The 24,648-nt window shown below is 48.7% G+C and overlaps 1 protein-coding gene across 4 annotated transcripts; it reads left to right on the forward strand.

Annotated features, from left to right (window-relative positions):
• The first annotated feature begins 3,330 nt into the window (after nt 1-3,330).
• Nucleotides 3,331-22,901, forward strand: si:dkey-40c11.2 (drebrin-like protein A). 4 transcript variants are annotated; one of them, XR_003786943.3, is made up of 17 exons: nt 3,332-3,711; nt 14,817-14,872; nt 14,950-15,062; nt 15,669-15,743; nt 18,400-18,543; nt 18,716-18,793; nt 18,917-19,068; nt 19,151-19,205; nt 19,350-19,424; nt 19,497-19,605; nt 19,683-20,201; nt 20,306-20,695; nt 20,890-20,982; nt 21,075-21,229; nt 21,323-21,372; nt 21,581-21,632; nt 21,747-21,836. XR_003786943.3 is itself a non-coding variant. In XM_029162447.3 (16 exons), the coding sequence occupies exons 1-16, from the start codon at nt 3,458-3,460 to the stop codon at nt 21,881-21,883; spliced, it is 2,457 nt and encodes an 818-aa protein (XP_029018280.1). In that variant the 5' UTR covers nt 3,332-3,457; the 3' UTR covers nt 21,884-22,901. The 4 variants fall into 4 exon arrangements, 2 of the variants coding, with proteins under 2 accessions (XP_029018280.1, XP_029018281.1); XR_003786942.3 differs by having other exon boundaries at nt 3,331-3,711; nt 21,075-21,372; XM_029162447.3 differs by lacking the exon at nt 21,323-21,372 and having other exon boundaries at nt 21,747-22,901.
• The last annotated feature ends 1,747 nt before the right edge of the window (nt 22,902-24,648 follow it).

Raw genomic sequence — 24,648 nt, forward strand, 5'->3', positions numbered from 1 at the left:
AACTGTGAGTTAACAGCCGGTGACTTCCACCAGTTTCCCTTTGATTCTCTTTATAAATAGAACAATTTACTAGTGTGAACTTGTGGCATCGACCACAGCTTGATCTGCGGTCACCAGCGTCGTCCCTGAAGCTGATTACAGACCTTTGCGCCGCGTCAGCTCTTTTTGATCCCTGGGCCGTGTTCAGATTTCCCACTAACCTTGCCCCTCGCTCCGGCGCCGCAGCCTCACCGAAAACAACTTCAGAATCACAGGCACGCTGACATCACCACATCTGGGTCTGGTTTGCCGTGGTTCTCTCGAGAGGGGGGGGGGGAGGGCAGATAAGGAGAGCCAACGGCGGGAGCCAAAGACGAAACGACAGGTACGACAGACGCTGGATTATTCAGATCAGTGCCTTGGTGTCTATGACTGTATGATTTGATACTATGAGACGAAAAAACAATTCCAAACTGCAAACCTTTACGCACTAATAAGTCACTAAGAGTGGAGCAAGTGGCCAAATGTGTAGACGCTGTCGGCTGTTTCAGGACTGACGGCACATTCCTCAGTATATTTCATCCTCCTCCATGTGTGTCTCTGCTACACGTTGTTGGTCCAGACCTCCCCAAGGTCTGCTCCATAAACACTGCCCCCCCCCACACACACACATACACACACCACCACCACCTGGCACATCTCCCACTAAATCAGAGCTTCTGTAAGCAACGGTTATGAATCCTTTATCATTCTGACACTGTGGCATAATATGAAAGCTGCTTCGTATGAGAAAGCAGAGGAATTGTCCTTTAACAGTGATTTGTGGTCTCTTTATGGCCGCCTGTTTGTATTTGTCATAGCTCACTGACGCCGAGCCGCCTCGACACGAAGAGGAAGATGGACGCCCGGTCCTCGGGCCTTTTCTGACGCAACCAGGGGGACAAGCAGTTGTGAGCAGAGCGCCTATGGGTTCACGCGTGTGTTCCCAAAAGGTGAGAAGGTTAAAGCTGCACCACAACCCTGTGCTCTCTGAGACCGAGGAGGATGTGCCAGGGCTGTTGTGGAGGCGCATAGCTGAGCAGTGACCTCACCTGGAGGAAACCTGATGGGAAAACAGACCGATTCACACAAAGTACGCAATACGCACACGCACACACACACACACACACACACACACACACACACACACACACACACACACACACACACACGCACACACGCACACACGCACACACACACACACACACACACACACACACACACACACACACACGCGTATAAACACATGCACGCACGCGCACGCGCACGCACACACACACACACACACACACACACACACACACACACACACACACACACACACACACACACACACACACACACACACACTGTGTTGTCTTTCAGGTTTTCCTTTGCTTTCCAAGGAAAAACTGCCAGTTCTCGCTCTCCCCCACCTGAACTGACCCCCATTGTCTTTCATAGCTGCACCGTGCTGTTGGAACACTTCTGAGTTCCTCTGTCAGATAAACGTGTCATCTGGCTGATAAGCGCGTGTGTACTATGATTAACTTAACTTCAGCACAGTGGCCTCGTCAGCCGTTTGTCTCCTCGATCCCCACCTCCACGAAGGCTCTAAACGCCACGGAAGGATGAGCGTGAGGCGTCTCCATGCTGCTGAAGCAAAGATCCCTCTAAACGGAACCACTTCAGCTCACGTTCATCGTCATGTAAATCATTTGTCATCGTGGGATTTTACAAGCTAATATTGATTAATTTTTATGACACAGGAAGTGACTTTTAAAACACACTTTGCAAATGGCACTTGAACACCATCAGCTCGTTATGTAAGACAGTAAATGCATCACATGCAAAAGGTTGTATTCATAATAGGTAGAACAGGCAAATCCATTCCTACAAAAGTTCTAACAACTGAGGGGAAAATAATACTTATACAAACCTCCATAGCATTGCTGTAAATGATGAGACATTCACGCACAAGGACCCATTCCTTTACAAGAACTACTTAAAAGTCTGTGAAGTAGTGAAAAGTCCTGTTCCTGAATGCATCGTTAAGGATTAAGGAGACTCTGAAAGGATGTTGTTTGTGACTGGACCACTCAACACTCTGTCACCCACTCTCTGTTAGTTTGGACTATGCCAGAAAGGCAGGAAGCGGAACAGCGAGCCTGCGACAATTAGGGTTTCAGCAAATGAGGAGAAATCCCCATCAGTCCCCCTGCTCCCCCCCCCCCCCGCTCCCCCTCACACACACACACACACACACACACACACACACACACACACACACATGTCCAAATCCCCACCGGACACACAATCATCCCCACAACATCTCCCACAACAGCAGCCGCCGCACCCCAGCAGAGGAAATGCCTCAGTCCTCTGAAGTGGAGCAGAACAGCGCTGCAGCTCGCAAGCAGCGAGGGCAGGAGAGCCTCAAATGGCAGGAAGTTGTAAGAAAAATAATGTCATGTCCCTTGTACTTCTGCAGCAAACAGGCCAGATGAGTGTGTGTGTGTGTGTGTGTGTGTGTGTGTGTGTGTGTGTGTGTGTGTGTGTGTGTGTGTGTCTGTGTGCACAAATACGTCCTCGTGCAACAAAAGTTCAGATTAGTGTCACATTCTTTAAATAATGGCAGTGAGATGTGCTTCATTTCCTCTTCTCTAATCTAAATACTGAAGTACTGCGAAACATGACATGAAGCAAAGAAGTGGAAATAAACACGAGCACGAAAAGGAAGAAGCGCTTCTCGTTGGTGTCGGCTGTCGATCCAGTAAATTCTAGAGAAACACACAAAGTATCTGAGATCCCGAACGAGAAATTGCCGTTAAAGCGGTGTGTTCCGCTGCTTACATGTGCACTGGATTATGTGGGAATGGAAAACACAGAGCTCAGGCCCACTCCCATGATCCAGACCGATCTGGAGACCCCCGCGACCTCAGCCCACAGGCTGAGCATGACTGCGTATGGATGCATGCGTGTGTGTGTGTGTGTTTGTGTCTCACAGCCTCTCCTGCTCTTTTTCGTTTCCCAGAGAAGATTAATAACCTCCATTCATTTAACTTACACAATAATACATAAATATTACATTGCTCCATGTTGTTGACTGTTGTCAGCAATATTATGTAAGTATGTGTGATGTGGTTCAATAACCGCATGGTCTGCGGGCCTTTTACACACATGCATGTTGGCCAGGGCTCGAACCAGGTTTCAGCGGATACTTGAGCCGCGGTTTAACGAGTAGCCGCGTCGCACAGCGAGCACTTTCCTTCCCGGTGACCCAGCCAGTGAAGTCATTACGCGTTCTCGTCTCTCAACAGGAGGTGGGGCTTTCTTTCCCCAAAACGTATTCCACTGCGCCGCACAAAGACCAGCGTGCAGTCGCGGTCTCTCCTCCACGCCGTGAACGCGCAGCGCCCGCACGACTCGCTCCCGGTCTTGGAGCCAAAGTCCGCGGCGCATGAACCTGCGTAGCTTCGGGGGCACTTTTCTCGGGCGCGCGCGCACCTCTCCGCCGTCCGCCGTCCGCCGCCGTTCTCCAGCAGCACGAAAACCGCCGGGACCCGTGAGGAGCGAAGCTGCGGGAGCGGTGCGGGAGACTTTTTCTTTTTTTTTTGCCACCATGAGCGCGCGACCCGTCAACCTCGATACCTACAGCCTGTCGCTGCTCACGGCCAAGGAGGACATCGTGAACCCGCGCTCCTCCACCAACTGGTAACGCACAGAGCTCTCGAACAAACTTGCACCAGTCTTTCACGCGAGGATCACGCTTGAATGCACCGTCACGCACAGCCGTCTCTGTAACTCGCTGCGTGGAACTCAGTGTTGAAACTTTTTTTTAATGTTCTCCATCTTGTTTTACCGAACGACTTCCAGCTGCTTACGCGCAACCAGAGTGGCTCTTGCGTAATAGGAAGGTTGATTTCGATTAATCCAATGTGGGCCACGGCCGCGGCCAACGCACGGGGTGTTTGCGCTGCCATCGGTTATTTCACAGGCGACGCGGGGATGTGCGGGCTCTGATGCGAGGCGTGGGGTTTGTCGCGCGCGCGCCGAGCTGCTGCGGCTCCCAGCGTAACACCTGGCCCCGTGCCCCGACCCGTGGCTGCGTGACCGTGAGCTGTGACGCCTCGTGCTTTTCGACGAGTGTCGCGTTTCTGCGGCTGAAGGTCGCTGTCGGCGGTTGCCTTTCACAGTCACGTCACTTACTTGAACAGAATCCTCAGATCGGCTAAAGCCGAGCAGCAGCCAATTAAAGGCATTTCACAATGACTCGTCCAACCACTGAAGATTACTTCACTGTCATATGATTCTGGGAGACGAATGGTTCCTTCGATTCTGCGCTGGCGTGTGTGAGTCCGCACCGTTCTGTAACCTGAGCAGCCAGCACTTGGCAGATTCCGCTTTTTGTAACAGGGTTTGTCTGGTTGTTACCATGGTAACCTATCCACCTCATCCAAACAACACCAACGTCCAGCTCCGTCTTGTTCATCTTTGTCCTTCCCTTTTTTTACTTATAGAATGTGTGTGTGTGTGTGTGTGTGTGTGTGTGTGTGTGTGTGTGTGTGTGTGTGTGTGTGTGTGTTTGGGGGGTGGGGGTTATGACCATCTCCAACCACAGACATGTTGTCACTGGTCTCATTTGGCCGAGTTAAATATATTGTGGCCAGTCTTGCTCCACATAATAACTCAAGCTAAGTTGGGCCAAGATGACGCTTACTGTATCAGACCACCTTCCTCGTTTCACCTTCCTCCGCTCCAGACTTCTCTAAAGCACGAAGCTTCCGCCTTGTGCCCGTCCACCTCGTGGCTTTTTATGACACAGAGTGAAGCTTGCGAGCGGAAAGCTGAAGTTGTACACGCTCAGGTTCCAGTCTATGTGGCATTCGGAATATTGTCCAGGCGCTCGGTCCCTCACGTGACAGTTTCCCCCCCTAATTTGCAGTGGTCACCAGACCTGGATTGAGTGTCTGCCAGCTGTCATTGTGCCTAACAGGAGATTATACAGAGGAAAGGACAAAAAGAAAAAACACACACTGAGCACGCTTAAGAAGGCCAAATCCGTGAATAGGGAGGTGGGAGGGGGAACAGATGATGTCATGATTCCCTCTGTCAAACCACAGGGACAGGCATCCACCACATGCGTGTGTGTGTGTGTGTGGGGGGGGGGTGTATGGGTGCGCTGAAAGGTTTTTGGGGGGCGTGCGTGTGCAAATGGATCTGCGCGTCCTGCACCGACTGTGAAGTTGGAGATTTGCATGGCGAGAGGTGCAGCTCAACAACAACAGCTCAAGGTGCGCGACCGCTTTGCTGTTGCATGTGTTTTGAGTTTGGACGCGCATGTTCTCGAGGACGTTGTGAACTGGAAACACTTTGCTGTAATTGTTTTTATTCGCAGCAGAATGTGCGCATAGTTTGCGCCACACGAGCGGAACAGTCGCATCGGAGAAGCTCAGGCGTCACGTCCGGCCCGTTCGCGTCGCTCAAATCAGCTTTGGATTTGTTTGATAAAACGAGATGTGATAAACGGGTCGGCGGTTTATTGTCCTCAACAACGGAGCGGTTGGAGGGAAAGATTCCAAACCAGCATCTATTACCAGGGGTCTGTTCCTGCCAAATATCAAATAGAATGCAGCGCTGGCTCCGTCCAGCGAGGAAACGAGGGAGAGAAGTCGTTGTTTCAGCTTTGGAAAACAGATGAAAACTCACAGGAGAATTCCTATTGAGTTATGGAGCCGTTTGACCCGTGTTCGTCTCAACTGGGTGTGTTCCGTTTCCAGACATCTGTGGGCCCGGGTGACTTGGTAACACACCTTCTCAGACTGCTTTTGCACAGCCCACACTTTGATAATGCTGTGCTTATGTTGCAGTCTGCAAGAAGTAATTATAGGATTTCGTGGCAGAAACAGGGTGTTTATGTCTATAGAGAGCAGTCAGGTTATTAATCGAGTTTTTCTTCAGTCCATTGTGAGACTCTAATTGCAGACTTTACAGGTCAGTCACTTTATTTAGGGTTATGCACATAAATTAGATATACCTTCAGCCATTTACCAACAAGTTGCTTAAACAGTGGATTGAAAAATGTCAGCGATGATGTTTACAGTTGTCTCATTGTTCCCAAATTGCTCACAATTAAAAGCAAATGATGTTTTACGAGGTGAAATCGCTTCCTAATGATTTGAAAGTCAAATGGAGCCGAGGTGGCAGTTGAAAGAAAGCCTTCATGTGACGTGTCTGGCAGCTGGGCAATGTGCGAATGGATCTGTTTGCTCAACCGTAATGTTCATGGAATTACGCAGAGGATTAAGTTTCAGTTACAGCACAGCAGGGCGACACTTATTCCCACCGTCACGTTATAATTAATATCCTAACCATTACTGTTATTACAGCTGTTTGATTATGTCTCTAGTTACATCATTCAACAGGCCCCTTGTTACTGAACCGAGTAGCTGTTACACTGATGGATACATAAATGACATCTCATGCTTCTTCACTTTGATTTATCTGCTTAACAGCCAGTGTGAACCTTTCCTAAATAATCAGTCATATCCATTTTAATTGAAGTAGCAGGATTATCTTGTCTCCAGGCAGCTGATCTGCTGTGAAGGGATTCTCTTGTTGATAACATTACTTCAGCTCAGGCCCGGGGTGTCGGTGTGGTCGCTACTTGCCAGAATTTCCACAGGTTCATGCATGATTAACCAAAGAGTTCCTGTGTCTAATGTTACATGCTAAATGGAATACACCTGTGGCTACGACGAGAGGATGGGACAGGACAGTAATGTTTTTTGCGGTGCATCTGTGTGCGGCTGCAGCAGGTCTGTTCGCTTGTTGAGCGGTTTAGAGAATAATCCTTTTCCAGCAGCGAACCTGCCTGGACATCCCTGCACACGTTCTCCGCCTTGTCCTCATATCCACCTGTCAGGAGGAGATTCAACAGGCTGCTTCTTTAATCCCCTGGCTCTGCAGCGTGAGGCTTCACAGCGTTGTTGAGTAATAGCAGGATGAGTGCGATCCAACCGTGATGTGAATGGCGCTGGACTACAGTATAAATATGAAATCAACAGTTCTACTGGAGCAGGGCCCGGTCCCGTCTCACCTCATTGTTTGCGCTATCTGTCTAATGCATGCAAATAACTTAACTGTCCTTTATATTGTAGTGTGCACAGGCTGTGAGTGTGAGCAGAGCAGTGGGGTGAGTGCTGGAGGTTGGGCTGCCTGTGTTAAGCCTGAGTGGAGACCTTGAATGCAACATCAGAGGGTTTCAGATGCTAGAACACAGCTGTCCTGGTACAATAGGTCACAGCTGGCCAGTTGTTACACTCAATACAACGTTACGATCGACCAACTCAGGGAGGAAGCTTGTAGGTGGCACGTTGGAGGATGAAGCCGCTGATGGCTGTTATTCAGTGCGCATTTCTCTTTGTAATCACTAAACAACTGCTTAGCGCCACCGTAAACATTGTTTAGGTTCTGTCGATGAGACACGACTGCAGAAGGTGACGGTGCACGTGTTTGTGGCGCGTGTGCGTCTGTATTAGAATGCAAACTGTCGGGCAGGAGACCACAAATTGACACTGTGTTGGTGTGTGACTTGTAATTGTCCCATTGAAGAAACAAGAGCTCGGTAATGAATGTTTCATGACTGCGTTGCCGCTCGTCTTCTTGGTCTCGAGTTTCCATTGAGGAGTAAATACCCTGAAGATTATTAGTTCAGAGAATAGAGCCGTTCTCTTTGACGGCCATTGAAGTTTGCAGGTGTGGCGTCTGTTTTCATTATGGAAAAAATGCGTCTTCAAAACACTAAAATATTCTCCTCAAACCTGACCTTTCCGTCAAATCCCCCCTTTGTTCGTTAAAGTGCCTCAGAGCCGTCGGCCTTAATCCAGATGCCCTCTGCGCATTGTTTCCACTGGAAAGCTGTCCTGTTCATGCCTACAGCACCGGACACAACAAAACCACTATTGTTCCCATTCGCAGTTCAAGATAGGAGCTCAGAGACACTTGTGCCCAACTTCAGCTGCATGTTAGTGAAACTGGACAGATTTTACATTCAAATGCTATAAATAGGGGCTGGATTGTCCTTGAAGCTCCAACTGTGCAACAGTAGATTATAACCGATAAAGATTCTAGGAATCTATGTGAACGAGCTGTTGGCACCCGGTTGCTTGAAATCTCTGCTGCTGCAGGTTTTACTGAGCTTTTACTGCTGTGCGTGGTTTATACAGGAGATCCTGACGAGGTGTTTCGTCCACCACCTCCAGAGTCCTTCCATAGCTTCGGCTCAGTCTCGGCTCTCGAAGGCCTACGCCTTCTCTGGAGGCATCTTCGTACCCGGTCTAGTGAGCTGGGCTGTCGTGAACGTACCCAGCGTGCACTTGTGAAATGTCTCATCATGTTCTGTGTTGCTGCAGCTCATCGCTTTGTGAGCGTGCCAAACACAACACCGGTCGACTCTGACGGGCCACAAATCTTTTCACAGGCGTTAATATACTGTAGCTATTGTTATTTCATCCTTAATTACACAGCTGTGAGATCACCACACTCGTGCATTTACACCTTCACTACACACAAAGACGCACAGAGACTGGCATGATTCAGTAAAGACAACACTCTCTCATTCCTGTAGCAAGTTTGCCCTCACCTCACCGCGGTTACAAACGCGCCGTATAATCACGACATCCTGGGGGGAACTGTTAGCGCCCCCTGGCAAAGACGCCCTGGTTGGGACCTGCCCTTTGCCTTCTCCCGTCGTGTTTGCTCACTTGTCGCTGGGGAGCGGGGTTGAGGGCGGATGAGGCGAGTCGGGGAGCGCCGTTGTCAGGACGACCCCGGTGGGAAAGCTCGGCCGCTCGCAAAGAGAGGTTGAATGGGAGACGGGTGGAGGAGGTCGGGGGAGGCTGGTAAGTGGGTACAGATGAATGGACGGGGGGCTCGTGTGAGAAGACAGGGAGTTACAGTAAGTTCAGCAGGGTGGTCCTCACGACAGACGCTTGAGCGGCGGAATCGCTGAAGTTGGGGCGAGGAACGGGAGAAACGAGGGGACGGGTGGACGGGACGAGCGAGAGATGCCGGCATGAGTGCGTGCGTGTGCCGAAGCATGCGACAGTGCACACAGGAAATGCCAGAAGTATCCCAGTGGACCACAATCTTTGTTTATCATCACCCATTCCTGTCCTCCTCCTCAGAGTCATAACAATTTACCCCACGCCGATCCACAAGTATTCCCCTGTAATGCCCCCATGGAGACACTTGCCCCCAATAACCACATACTCGCCCCCCCCCCTCGGCAACCTCCCACACACTCCTCCCGCTGCACATTGTGCCCTTGTTAAAGGTGCCCCTCTCGCCATTTGTACCTCTGTGATGCTTTTCAGCCGTTTCCCCAGCGTGAACCCCTCTTTGAAGTGGCCTTTCTCCAACCAGACCGCGGCCCTCCCTCCGGCACACCCCACCCGCCTTTCAGCCTCACACGCGGCGTCCTGTTAAACTCTGCGTCCACTCTGGGTCCGCGCCGCTCTAATGATCCCGAGCGCGCTAATAAATACTGCTCCCGCACGCCTGACGGTTAGCATCCAGCCACACGCTGAGAGCATTGGTCGCTGGGTAATTAGAGCTAGCGCAGCTCTGTTTACACAATGGCCGCCTAATGCTACCCGTGGACCGACCCGTGGCCGTAACCTGAGCCCGACTGGTGTGTGTGGCGTCCACTGCTGCGTGCTCAGCCTCTGAGTTAATTACCTGACGACATGTTGTTCAGCCTGGTGTGTTTGGTTTGTACAGTATCTGTTGCAGATGTCTGGTTTTCAGGACAGCCCTCATGTTGAAGTCAGCTGCAGACTCCTCTCCTCCTCACTCTTTTCCATCTGCCTCAGCACAAAGGGAGCTGTTTCGCTGGTCCTTGGCAGCGATTTAATTACTTATTTGTTTAGTTTGTCATATTCTAAACTTCCCTGGCTCTGTGTTTTGCTGAGAAAAGACATTTTCCTCCCTCCCCTCCTCCTTGCAGCATTCCATCCAGTCTCTCTCTCTGCCTCTCACTACCTCACCCCCCACTGACTGATAATGCATACGTTGTTCTTCAGTTTTATTGATGTTTACTTATTAATTAAAGCTATACTTTATGTTCTGGCTTTTTAATTTGCCAATTCAAAGCCAAATAGCTCCACTGGCCTGTAATAGTCTCAGTGGGAGAACGCCGTGTCCTCCACCCAGTCAAATACTGTACTGATCAGTCAGCGTTACTCAGTGGGTGGATCTGAGTACTCTTGATCTCCAGTTCAAATAAGTGAATCACACGTACTTGCGCAGCTATTGCGTCTGCGTCTGAATTGTCAGAGCCAAAGTTGAAGCTTTTCAACACACTTTGAGTTCGTTTTCATTTGGGCGGGATTACTGGTGGTGCTTTGGATTAGTCATGAGGTCATGAAGATCAGGTTATTTTGTATTAAATTGTCAAATGGTGTGTAGAGGGATTTACAGGTGCGTTTGTACAGTTTATTAAACCTAATTTTAGGCTTTGCTAAATTCGATGCGTTGACTAAATCAAAGCCTTGTGTGTGAGCGTGTGTTTCCAGTCGGATATCCTGACAGTCTGCCTGGCTATTGTAAATCTTGGCTCTTGGCATGCTATGGTTATTGGATGAAGGTTTCTGTGCTCTGCATTACATCATAAGCTAAATGCCAGCTGTTTACAGAAACCCTTCCTGAGCCCTTTTTACATGTGACATAATAATATACAGCTTGTGAAGTAGACGAGGCAGAATATGTTGCATTCGGATTAATAAATATATGCTTCACCGTGATATTTATGCACAGATAGTGATGCACTGCCTTTGTGTGTGTCTCGTTTCATTGTCTTCAGTGGAAATGGCAGCCGTAGGATACTACACATGACTTCATATAAGCGCTGGGTTCAATTCAGTGTTTCTTAAAGTTCTGCTGGTTGTATTTTCTTCATTTCCTGTTTCATAGCCACAGATCCTCACATCTCCCAGCTACATAGTAACTGAGGTAGTTTATTAAAGGACTGCAGCCGGTGATTCAGCTTACAGCAAGGTGCTACAGTAGATGCTTCTAAACCACAGCGTTGCTTGCGGATGTTTCACGTGTGACTTCAGCGTATGTCACTGCAGGAGGCAACTTACCTACTTACTCATATTTCTCCATCTCTACCCACGCAGTAGACCTCCACTTCTTCAGTCCAGATGGACGGAGGTATTTGTGTACCACAGGGTCACTTGTACGGACACATCATTGGCCGGGGGGGGTGACTTTTTCATCAGCAGGGCCTGATTGGACTTCTTTTGCCCATATATGGTGAGAGGAAATGAGCGCTGGGCGCTACGGAGACGTCGCTAAGCTGCCCAGTCCGAGCAGACAGAGGTAGATGGAGAGACTGGCTAAAAAAAGCAGTGGGAGCCCAGGTCAGCTTAGAGCTGTGTAGAAAGGTTCTGTCCACTTCGAGACTCCTGTGTAGAGGCACAAATTGTAGACATACCAATCTGGAGAGGCAGGAAATAAGCATTCAGAGACAGCGCCGGTCTTGACAAACGTTGACACGCGCTGGTGAGACCATTGTGGATGTGTGTGCAGGAGAAAATAAGGATGTGACAGAGAGCTTAATCTGAGCAGAGAATCCTGGCAAGTGTTCCCAACCTCTCATCCATTTTCTCATATCTTGCTCTTCATCTCTGTCGTTCCTGTCAGTTTATCATATTGCAACAGCCCGCATAACCGCAAATCTCTCATATCTTCCCTGCTGGCAAAAGATGGTATAAATAAATGACCTATGAGCCTGGAAGATGGTCCTGTCAGAGAGACAGTGAGCGTGGGGTGAAGGGAGGAAAGATGAGGCTGAGATATTGCTTGGCTCGGTGAAAGAGGTGCGTTGTGCTGCAGGATTTAAAGTAGGAGGAAGGGGGAAGAAATATGCTGCTGTAGGAGATGCAGGAGACGGGGGTTGGGGTAATGAATTAGTAACAGAGTAACAATGGTGAAACAACAGGATATAGTGTAGTGTATGGAAAGTACTGTAGGTAGAGAGAATATGAGAAATTGCCATTGCGCGCTTTTTATAGTGATGCACAGTAACAATAACAGGCATGAGCATAAACACAAAAGAATGCAGGGAGAGAAAATCCCCCGATGTGTGTGCGCTGTGTTTGTTCTGTATTACCTTATGCAACACCTCAGAGCCTGGTGCGATGGAAATGTCTGGCCAGACGGTAGAGTGTAGGATGTTTGGAGGTACTACAAGGGCACCGGCGGGCCAAAACAAACCATCCCCATTGTTATTGGCTTAGACCTACAGTGTGTGTGTGTGTGTGTGTGTGTGTGTGTGTGTGTGTGTGTGTGTGTGTGTGTGTGTGTGTGTGTGTGTGTGTGTGTGTGTGTGAGCTCTGGGTGGCCGGCCCTACTAATTACATGTCGCCTTTATTCATTGTTAATGATATTAGGGAAGTTTCAGATTATGACATCATTGTTTTCTCTCCTCTGTGGGACACCCTCTCCCCTTTCCATGCCTCCCTCCACCTCTCACCCACTTGACCGAGGCCTCTTTTCATACATTTCACACTCTCCTCGTCTCTGCTCCTCGCAGAGCTGAGGTCATAGCTGGCTTGCTGTAGAGGTGGGCTGGAGTACAGACACAAGAAGGTCTGTTTTTCTCATCGGTAAGAAATCTACATGTGTGAAGAGGTGGAGGTCCATCGGCTCTGCGAGGGGCTGCTATTTTTTTCCTCATAAAACTGCTGATGCCACAGTAACAAAGCTAAGTAAGAGGTGAAAGTAAAGACACTTTAGCTGGATCTATACACCCGCCACACGGCACTGGCACATTCACCATCAAGCACTGAATGGTTTGGTGGGCACTCACCTAGTAACAGGCAGCTGTCAGGAAAACTGAGCATCTATAGGAGAAGTGAAGGAGGACGAGGAGTTCTGGAGGTAACGGTGGTTTTTCAATATTACCTCAATTTTACCAGATATTATGAAACAAACAATATTATATGGTGAGTGAGAAAGTGCCTGGTTATAGTTTATTATAAATAATGTTTTGAGTAGTTTGCATAATTAACACCACCACACCATAATCACCTTTATACATGTCCATAGGTACTGTAAGGCTGCTGCTTCAAGTACTGTAACCCTATGTGGCATTGAATTGAGGTTAGACAGTATGGGGCTACTTTGGTACCTGTAGCTTCCAGAATTGGCCAGTATGCGACTCCCCTCTGGTCTAGGTTGTGTGTAGCAGTTTAGCTGCAGTGAGAGCAGTGTAAAAACAAAGGCCCACAAACAAAGTAATAACTCTAAAGGTTTTCAGGTTTTCTTACTTTATTCATTTCACACTTGCTATGAGGAAGTGTTACTGTATTTTCCTGTATTCAATGAACCATATAAATGGCTAAATAGATGGTTATATTAAGGTTTCAGCCAAGCAGTTAATCTAGTAATTGCACTGTGGAATTAGATGTTCAGAAAAAGTGGAGGAAGGTTCAGAACAGTAACCTGATGCCCTGATGAATTTTAAAATGTGTGTCTCTCTTTAAGGCAGACTGAAGGAGAGATAATGATGAATGAAATTGAATTTCTTCTTGAATATCTGAAAAATATCAAATGAGTGAACTGTAAAGCTGCACAAGTCCTAATTCCTAAAATATGGTGGCTGAGAGTTGTTTTGTCAGCACTTTTAGCACAGCGTGAATGTAAACGGAACAGCAGTGTCAGCCTGCTTCCTCACACGCAGGGCCGGGGCGCAGCCTGCTCAGTAGGCCGCACAATATGCTTATTGTGTCCTCATCACGCTCACACACAAACACGCTGATTGAGTTTTGTTGCTCATTGTTCTTTGCACAGACAGAGACTTGTTGTGTCAGGAAAAAAATAACAGAGTGACTCAGAGACGCTAACTGCGTTATCTGGCCCGTTGTCAGTATGTCAGCGAGCTCTTGGTGCCGGACGTTACGTGTTCAAATGTTTTTTTTTTTTTCTCGCCTTCTGCTTAGTTCCTCCTCCTCCCAACACGCGCTCATTCACGCCGCTCACCGTTCGTCCACTCTGCCCTGTAGCCGCCCGCGACCTTTCGCTCCCGCTGCACAGCTCCAGATGTTATCGACACACATCCAGCCGTTCTGCAGAAGAGAGATTTACACGGACACGGACCTAAAAGCGTGGAAAGGTCGCCTCTCTGTAGGTCACCTCACGTAGCCACTCGTAGCCCAGTTGTGCTCCAAGCGCACACGAGAAGTCATGTCAAACACTTTAACCTACATGCGCCAATTCTGCCCTTTATTATAACCATACACAATCATTTAAAACAGTCACCAGTCTCATGAAAGCGCTCTGTGAGTTGTGGCGTTACCACAGTGACCTACAGTTTGACTGAGTGGAGGGTGTGGTAGGACAGGTTTTCACCTGTAAAATGTCAAAAAAAAAAAAAGCCCAGCACTGTAGCTGTGAGCGGTCCCAGCGATATTTATTTCAGGAAGCATCTATCCGTGAGGCAAGCGCCATGAATGAAGGCGATTGTGCCGCCGACCGCCCTCCTGCAGTGGAAAGGTGTTTGTCAAAGCTCGTAAAGAGAATCGGTTTCTGGTTGTGCCTGGTGGAAACACCCCGCGCTCGGACGAAGCGTGTGCAGCAGAACATCTGGCGGTGCTGTACGGCCATGGTCTGGGGACGTGACATACCCAGCTGTCCACATCTTCATGCTTGGTCATGGAGGATTTGGACGCGTCGTTCTGTTTTCTTACATCACGTCTGGGTCCGTTATGGCTCCGGTACCGTAGCTAACGTGTGCGTCTGCATGTCCACAGGGCGTTATTCGCATATGATGGAGTTACCAACAACCTCAAGCTGGCTGACTCTGGAGGTGAGAAGGAGGTTCCCGTATTGAATTTGAATCAAATATTGTGACATTCTCACATCTGGCCTCCTAATATTTTATAGCTGGTGGAGCGGCGGAGCTGGCGGCGAAGTTTCACGTCTCCAGGCCCGAGTACGGGCTGTGCAAGATCCAGACAGCCGAGACAGGAAGCCCCCGGATTGCTTTGTTCAGCTGGGTGAGTGTCAGACAGATGAATGGGGGCTTATCTCATATTAGCTTGAGCCCATTGTGTCAAAGACACACGGAGAACCCAGCAAGCGGCGGAGAAGTGGCTTCAACACGCAGGGGTTTCTATGAAAATGAGCTGCTCGGCTCTTTCGCACTCTGCGGCCGTGTCTTGACACATGCTCTGGCATCTGACGTGTGGGAAAATGCTGGTGCGTTGCATCACCGCCGTGAAAAGGCTTCTGAATCACGGGCCCAGCATGTAAATACTCATGCTCTTTGGGAGATAAGTGATACGTGACATTTCGCATCACTGTTTGGACTCTAACAATGGGAGAGCAAACACGCAGGTTACCGCCGCCTCTGATTGCTCTGAGACCCACTCACTTTTTTAGCAACCTACATTCTGTAGACAGAATTCTATGATCCTATGCGCTGATAAAGGATAGGGCTGAGAAGAAAAAACCCTTGGTTTGAGTTTTTATGGCCGACGTTAGCCTGTGACATCACTGTGTATCCTGTTGTTGAGCCCGTCTTCCTGCTGTTTTATTTAGACCCACGCACACGAGAGGGAATGGTACGAATGTAAGCATCTACATCCTGTGTTTGTCTGCAGGTCGGCCAAAGCGTGGACGACTACAGGAGGGCAGAATGCGCCAGCCACATTCCGGCCATCAAGAGCTTCTTCAAGGTGCAGTAGAGCACGAGCATCGGTCTGCTTCCTGTTCTGCTCTGTTGGCCGGTCCTGTGTGGCACTGGGCCGAGATTGAGATTGAAAGCTCAGAATAGAGAACTTTCTCACCGCGTCGTATGTTGCATGGCAGCCTTCAGGTCCAGTAGAGGTTCCGCTGACGCTGAGGCCTGTTAGCTACCATATAAAGGCATCGCCCAGTCAACAGTAGAGGCATCTGTGGAATGTTTGCAGTGTTTTGTCTCTTTGTTTTAACCAGCAAACGTGGAGTCTGGGGTTTTGTGGGCTGCTGTCTGAAAGACCCTAACCCATCTCTGTATGAGAGAGAGAGAGAGAAAGAGAGAGAGAGAGAGAGAGAGAGAGAGAGAGAGAGCACCCTTGGGCCTCTGTACATTTTTGGGTGGAATTTCAGAAATGCTCACATGTTGAGGGGAACGAAGGAAATCAGCTCCCCGTATTTGATTTGTGGGAGAAGTGTGACCTCAGCGCATACACAGATACAGCACGTTGACCGAGCAGGTCAAAACTATGAAAACAACGTGTGGTCACTGCTGTGGGTGCCACTGCTTCTCCCGGCGCCTTTTCAAGTTTTGTGTCCGGGTTTGGTTGAGTCTCGCTCAGGGAACCGTCTCTCCTGAAGGGTATTTACATGCCATCGTCCATTTCTGGAGACTCTTAGACGACTTGTTGTGACCTGGAGCACCAGCTCGAGAATTTGAAGGAGAGTTCATCCATCTGAGGTCATACAGTGGCTGGTGTTATGTTATTAACAGCATGTGAGCCTTTTTATTTTGTCCACATCTTGCAGACAATGAACACAATCATTTGTGTTTTACAACCCTGATAATCAGCTAACTTCATTTCTGACCTCGCAAAAACTGAGACACACGACTGCACAAGTAACAGATGCGTCAACATCAGATATTAACCGGGGGCTTCGTTTGCTTGTTTTCTTAGAGTCCTTCGTTTCAGGCTTTCATTGCCTTGGAAACAGTTTGTTAGAATTCTCCCTCGGCGCTTTGTGGGTTTATGCCGTTTGTTCCTCTTCATCCGTCTTTCTTTGCTTGTTTTTTACCTCCCCGTCCACTTTGTTCTTTTCTGGCGTGCTGCTCTGCATGTCCCAGCTGGCAGCGAGGGGGGTTTGTCAAGGCGAGTCTGCAGCGGTAGGTTTGGGTGTGTTGCCTACTGTATTCCACTCAGGCGTTAGCATGTGAAAGGCGAACCCAGGACAGGGTGCAGATGTTTTCCCTGAAACGATTGCAGGTTAAAGTTGTGTCACGTCGTGTGGGTGAAATCGGACCGGAGACGAGGTGATGGACGCGCTGGAGAACAGGTAGACTTTAGGAAGCAAATCAGTATATGCGCAACTTGATCATGGCTATTTTTGATAACATACAAACACATGCTGTAGGTAACCCTCCAAACAGCTGGAACATACTGGGGCCACTGAGTATCCCCACATCCTCCTACTGCCTCTCAGTGTGAACTCCTGAGTCGAGGAGGGACTGTCACAGCTTGGTCCCAGTGCAGTGAGACAGTTTGTGTAGAGTTGAGCCCAATTATAGCTAGAAAGTAACTCCCAACCTGTCACACCATCTCAAGCTCCTGTTCCTCCCAGAGAGGTTATATTCTTGTGCTCACAGTATTTTTTTGCCCAGGTCATCAATGTCATGAATGCTGCAAAGGGTGCCGGTTCAGATGCTACTTCCCACTTGGCCGTTGCGAGGTCTTCCCGTGAAATTGGCACGCCGGGATAGGGCCTGATGATGAGATACTGTTAGCTTAAATAGAAGCATTGTGCGATTGACGACGTACGATAGGTTTGGAGACTTATAAACACGAGAATAAAAATAAACCTGAACACATCTCTCACCCTACTCGCTTAATGATTGTACGGATCCCAGCACATGCAGATGCTGCGTTGGCGTCAGCGTGACACTAATACAATGAACGCTCGTGTCGTTCTCCGCGGTTTTCCCAGCGTCCCTGGCAGAACCGTGGACGGCCCGTCTGGCCTCTGTTTGTGGCGGTGGCAGCGACAGCAAGAGTGATATGGATTATGCGCCGCGCTGACGTGTGTTATAAGGCACATTGACGGCTCTGTTCAGCGTCAGTGTCAGCGTTGTCACTCAGATAAAGCCGCGGTTTCCTGTCGGGAGGCTGACAGACCTGGCTCTCCATCAGCGAGCCTGGCCTCACTCTCCAGGGAAGTTATTCAGTCCTGGTTAGAGATAAATGCCTGGTCTGCGAACGCACGCAGACCGCAGTTCAAGCCAAGTTTATCACCCACAGTGGAACGCGTGGTAAAATCTAACATGCCACTGGTGTATTTTTCATATCTCTGGATCTCCAAGTCTGACTTTCAGGGGCAAATGCATTCCTGTCCCCACACTAAAGCCAGGGAGTACATTTGTTCTCTCCCAATCCTTGTAAGTGAAGCAGTTGCACAACTGCTTGGCTCCAAGTTTGCATAACTCGCAAGTTAGACCAAGACAAAACCACCAGAGGGTCCGGAGTGTGCTTGTGTGCGGATTCCTAGCAGCCTCTGCGTATGTGTGCGTGTGTGTGCTGAACAGTATGCAAGGCTTTGTTAACTTCACCGTCTCAGCCTACAGGCCATGTCCGTGTTTTCATTACCTACCCCTCCGTCTTTCAGGAAGCTGCGGTCTTTATAAATGCAGAGAAGGTGGAGGATGTGACGGAGGAGAAGATACGCTCCGAGCTCCTCAGGACCAGTGCCCATGCTTCCTCGCAGTGGGCGAGGAGGAGCTCCAGGTCTGTTGACAACGAGGAGATAGTGGTGAGTGTGCAGTACCTCGTCTGTCCACCAGATGGCGGCATGGACTTTCTTTAGACGTCAGAGTAAAATCTAGACTTTGCTCTTTAACCTTTGCTTCCATGCCACACTGAACAAATCAAATCAGTTTGAGGGTGTTTAGTGTAATTATGGAAAATGTGTGTTTTTTCTAAAGGGAACAAACTACAGAAAAACCAATGCTGCCATGGAGATGAGACTAATAAACAGAGACTCCTTCTGGGCACGTGCAGAGGTATGACAGCGTCCTAGCCTTCGTCGAACCACATCTGCTTCCACTGGATGAGTGGGAAGCTATTAAAGAGAGGCCAAAAGTACAATGTAGTCTCATCCCTTGACCTTATCTTTGTGTGTGAAGCGTGAAGAGGAGGAGAGAAAGGACGAAGAGCGGCGACGGGCGTTGGAGGAGAGACGGCGTCTCGAAAGAGAGAGGGTCATGAAAGAACGGAGGGATGCAGAAGAGAGAGACAGAAAAATGGACGAGAAACTGCAAATGATTGAGGAGCAGAGGTTGGATGGACTGTTCTCTGTCATTAGCGCCCTCTAGTGGCCGTTTATCACGTGAAAAGTAACCTGTTTTTGTGTCGTGCAGAAGACAGGAAGCTGAACAAGAAGAGGAGTTGCGAAAAAAGGAGAAATTTAAATGGGTGAGAGAACATGCGTGATACGTAAGCTTTGCTAGTGACGAGACGGACACTTTCTCCGACTTCAAAGCCCACGTCAAGCTCATTTATATTTCTATGAACTTATTGGACATTGCTGTTAAGCGTCGCCGCACATATTTCTCACAGGAGCAGCAGCAGAGGGAGCACGAGGAGGATATGAGGGCTCGTCTGCGAAGGAGCGAGTCCATAGAGAAAGCAGCAGTAGGTGAACACTAATTCGACTCCTTCACTGTGTCAGCGCTGTGCTGGACAGCATTATATTTGCTCCCGTAGGAGGCGGCAGCATTGGTGTCCCAGCGATCCATGAACCCGCGGGAGTTCTTCAGGCAGCTGTCGTCCTCGTCCTCGCCGAGTCCCACCAGTCCCGGCTCCTCCCGTAGCGGTACGTGGCCCAGCGCGCGAGCCCGGGCGGCCGGCGAACACGCGCAACCACTCACACGCTGTCCTGCTTCTCTCCAGGCAAACCGTTCCGACGCTACCAGCGCAGCCTGACGGACACGGCCTTCATATTCTGCAAGGCGGAGGAGGGCACCGCCTCCTCCCCTCGCAGCCCCCCCCTCGTCTCCCCCTTCTCCCGCTCCCCCCGCTCGCCGTTCTACCGCGCCACCTCGCCCCCCGCGAGCCCCGATTTCCGCCCCGCCGCGTCCCCGCTCGGGCCCAGAGCCCCGGTGTCGCCGCCCGCGTCGCCCGCTCGCCCCCCGTCTGCGGGCCTGCAAGCTGACAACCGGGTCCAGGCTGCCGTGGAGCCCAGAGCCCCATCACCCACAGAACCTTCTGCACCTCCGGCCTCCCCCACTCTCCTGGTCCCCTCCTCCCCTACATTGGTAACAAACAGTCTTTCCCAGTCACGCTCAGAGGACCTGCCCGCTCCCCCCCCAAGCTCTCCAACGCTAGCGCATGCCGCCTTCTGTTTTGCGGCTGATTTACCACCACAGGCTCTAAATGCTCCTCCTCCTGAGAAACCACAGTCAAACACAGGTAGGAGGACAGTTATGATACTTTAGTCATATTATATATTATATATATATTACGCATGCTCAGTGATCCCACTTTTTACCCAAGCTTGATATTGTCTTCAACAGACCTGGGCGGTGCCAGTCATGTGCACGCGGACGCCAGCTACTTGGCCCAGGCCGTGCTGGTGGAGGAAGATGAGGAGGAGGAAGAGGAGGCGGAGGAGCGCGAGGACGACGCACCTGAAACCCGACCGCCAGCTTCAGCCGCTTCCACAGAATCAGCCCAGACTGAGGCAGAGGAGCAGGAGGAGGGAGAAAGGGGGGAGGAGGAGGAACAAGGAGAGGAAGAGGAGAAGGAAGGCGAGGAGGAGGCAGGATCAAAACAGGAAGCTGAGGCTTCGCCACCAGAGGAGCCGGAGGAGGAGGTGGAGGAGGAAGAGGAGGCAGACGAGGATCAAGAGGAGAACGACGTATCAGAAGCCAGTCAGGCTCCTGCTGAGCTTCCAGAAGTCACCGGTAGCTATTTTTTCCTTGCATCTTGTTTCGTATTCCTATTTTGTCCTGATTAAAGTTGTATATAGAGATGTGTTGTGCTGTCACAAACAATTTGTATTAAAGTGAGCTACTAAAATTACATTAAATAGGTAATTGCACTCACATACAGTACAACACACACAGTACAACATGTTATTGTGTTTCTTCTTCTTCAGAACCTCTTTGGGAGGAAATCAAACACGAGCCTGTCGTCCTAACAGCCAATGGGATCACAAACGGAGACGACGTCCAGGAACAGAATGGCACAGGTTTGATAACGAACCAACATGAACAATACGAGACGATGTGAAATCTCTGTGATGATAAACCAATTCATTCCTGCCGCTGTGACGTTTCTCAGAGCGATCCTTGAGTCCATCGGACACAGAGCTCACCTCACAGGTGCTGTCTGCGTGCTACAACCTTCACGTCACGCCAGAGGAGGACGATATCGATGAGAATGAGGAGGAAGATAAGGAGGAGGAGGAGGAGGAGATCTCTGAAAATGGGAAAGAGGTACCGTACCTGCCAATGGGCGTCTTTCCTACAGGAAACGAATTATTTGCACATTTCTGACTAATGTGGAATAAAAAACTGGTCTTGTTCTAGATTTAACTCGTCACACAAGTCACACACAAAGGCCTCAGGCCTCTATCACCGTGAGTTTAGTCAGTTTTTAGTTTTTGCCAGTATTATGTCTTAAAATGGATTAAAAAGTTCAGAGGAGTGATTGTGTTCCACTTCTTTCTGTTTTCCTTTGTTTTTTTTTTAATTTTCATTCTGTATTGTGAATTTGACTTAAGCAACACATACTGTATATTTCCTGATTACATGCTTCCTCTGCCTCCATGTTTCTCTCCACTTCAGGTTTTAGCCAAGCGGCAAATGTGCGTCCGAGCTCTGTATGACTACCAAGCAGGTAAGCTGCCATTTAGAGGATAATGGCCATGCATGTGCACATAAAGTGCCTCCACTTATAGTAATTACACTGTGATTAGTGGGCCTTTACTGTGTTATCTCGCGGTTCCCACAGAGGATGAATCGGAGATCTCCTTTGAACCCGGTGACATCATCACAGACGTGGAAGCGGTGGACAAAGCCTGGTGGAGGGGATGGAGCAAAGATGGCCGCCAGGGCTTGTTCCCTGCCAATTATGTGGAGACCATATAGACACACACACACACACACACACACACACACACACACACACACACACACACACACACATACACACACACACACACACACACACACACACACACACACACACACACACACACACACACACACACACACACACTCAGGGACACCATCTTCCCTCACATTTATGCATGTTTTTACCTTAATCTTCCTACTGAAACTTTGTACTCTCTGATTTGTAGGAAGGATAAAGGAAGAATGACTTTTCTTGCAGAAAAACAAAATATTGTCACAAGTATATGGGAATTAGCCAGTCTCATAGCAAAAACCCTTTTCCTGGACCAAAATAACTTATTTCCTTTTGAGATACAGTAGGAATGTTGGCGGGAGGGATCAGATCACGGTGACAAATGATCACAAACTTTCCTTCTCTTGTAAGAAACACAAACAGATTTTCATAGTCTATAGTCTCCTGTTTGATCCACACAAATAACAAGCGTTCCATTCTGTTCACTGTTTGCTAAAAACTCATTTACTGCTCTTGACTGGTAAATATAATCAAGACTCATGTATCAGGCATCGTGTTATAATCACCTTCCTGCATGTTCCTGAGTTATTCCGCAGCATTGTGTTTGTTACTGACAGTCTCACTCATACTTTAATTTCACAACACAACAAAAGATGCACAGACAAAGGAGAAAGGAACTGTGTTGACTTGTGTATTTCTATCACCTCTTAACATGGCTGGGTGTTGTTTATATGGTGATCTTCTCTGATATGTTTTGATTATGTCTAATCTTACTTTTCCTAGTTTTTAAGAAATTGATTTAAGACCACCAGTTATACAAGATCCAGTCGTACTCTTCTGTGACATGCTTAATACTTTACACTGTACATAAGAATGTATAAAAACATCCTTCTTTTCTATATTTGACTTGTATGTTTGTGTTGTATGTTCCTTGGTCATATGTATGTTCTGTGTATTTACGCCACGCTTACCAATATATTGCTTTTTGCAGTATAGTCTGCCCATAAAAGGACTTCAGACGATCGTCTCCTGTTTATTGGTCACAACTATTGTTGTCAGCAAAGAGGCTTCTATCATTTTACCATGAGTGCCCACTTTTTTTTATGCTAATGCTAATATCGTATGTTTTCAGCCTAAAAGGTCTAATCTTGTGCATGTTTTGAAACTAAATACCATTTTTTTGCAGTGTCTAAATAACAGAAAAAAACAAGATTCAAGATTCAAGATTCCTTCAGGAGTAGCTGTTGTTTTGTTGTTCTCTCATTACCCAATGGCAGATGTATTTTTTATTAGATTTATTTTTAAATAAAGTAATTCCAAAATAATATATCCTCATAAGTTGCCTAGTCACGTGTTACAATAGTTTCAAACACACAAGAGTTGACTTAAATACATAAATACGTCAAACATTTCATTTAGTTCAAGGAAAAAGAAAAGTTTAGTGAGTTGCAGTGCTAGATTTTCACCCATAGGTGGCGACGTCGCCTTTTTCATCTCGTTGGGCCCAACGTGGCTGAGGCAGCTCAGGGAAGTGAGCAGATTCTTACGGACAAAAAGCAAAATATTTTGACAGGCAAAGCGGAGGCTCATTGTTGCACACGTTTGAGGAGTGGGATATCCAGACATTTCCAAAGCTAAAAATTGCTAATGCTGCTACACCTTAAACAGGATTTTCCCCTAGGGTAACAATGATTGATTGAATATGACATTAATATTCTTTACCCATACACCTTTAACATTTCTGGGGCGGCTAGGTTACGCTCTCGTAGTGCCAGTTCAATAACGATGTTTGGCAGATGTGCTTCTGTTCCGAAATAGAGAAGTAATGTTTGACATGGGTCTCATCCTGCATGAACTGATTGCTCTTGACAGACTGACTAAATCTATCCAGGATACGATTCTGCTGAGGTTCTCCCAGAAGGCTAATCATCAGTGATATGTGTGAAAAGGTGATGAGCCTCTTATGAAATACTAATTGGGTTGCGAGGAGAAGACCGTGAAAACCCTCAAATGAGCAAAGATTGGGAGGAAAATAGTTCAGATTAAGAGTAAGTACAGTAGAAGTGAAACTTTCGCATCCAAACTTATTAATACGCGAGGGAGCGGTGAACGGTGGATGGCGTTAGAGTGAAGGTGAGAGAGCACGGGTGGCGGAGCAGCGAGGAGGCGAGGGAGGAGGAAGAAACCGGTTTGGACAGTCGTGTCCCCTGTCCTCTCGTCTCCGTGTCCCCGCTCCCATGGTCGTCCCCCAGACTCAAAACATCCCTTGTCTCCTCCGATTAAACAGAGTGATACAGGCTAATGTGCCAGTCAACTTTCCCCTCCCCTTTGTCTTCAGGCTGTTCCTTCTATGACCCTCATCAGTAACACAAACCCTTCGACCGGGGTGATAAACTAACAGCGCCCCCCCCCCCCCCTCCCGACTTTCCCTCTATCTCCTGTTTAACTGACAGACCCTATCTGACCCGTGGAGGACTGACAAGTGTGGGACGGCTGAGGTGAAGTGGCGGTGGGGAAGTGCCACTCTCGCCGGCGTTATCGGCACAGAGGCCAATGACAGAAGCCTAATCTGACCTGGCCGCTGATTGCTTGTGGCCTATTGGCTGTTTCTCTCCTCCGAGGCAGGATAAGCACAGATATGCACAGGAAGCCGAAGAAGCCCCCGGCTCTCCTCTCCCGCCGTCATCTAACTAATAGTCCGCTGCAGCGTTCTGTGATTAATTATGTGTTTGGGAGCGGTGTCCGTTCAGATCTTACCACAGCAGTC

The sequence above is a fragment of the Betta splendens genome, chromosome 9 (genome assembly GCF_900634795.4).
Source record: "Betta splendens chromosome 9, fBetSpl5.4, whole genome shotgun sequence".
In the NCBI taxonomy this organism is placed as follows: Eukaryota; Metazoa; Chordata; class Actinopteri; order Anabantiformes; family Osphronemidae; genus Betta; species Betta splendens.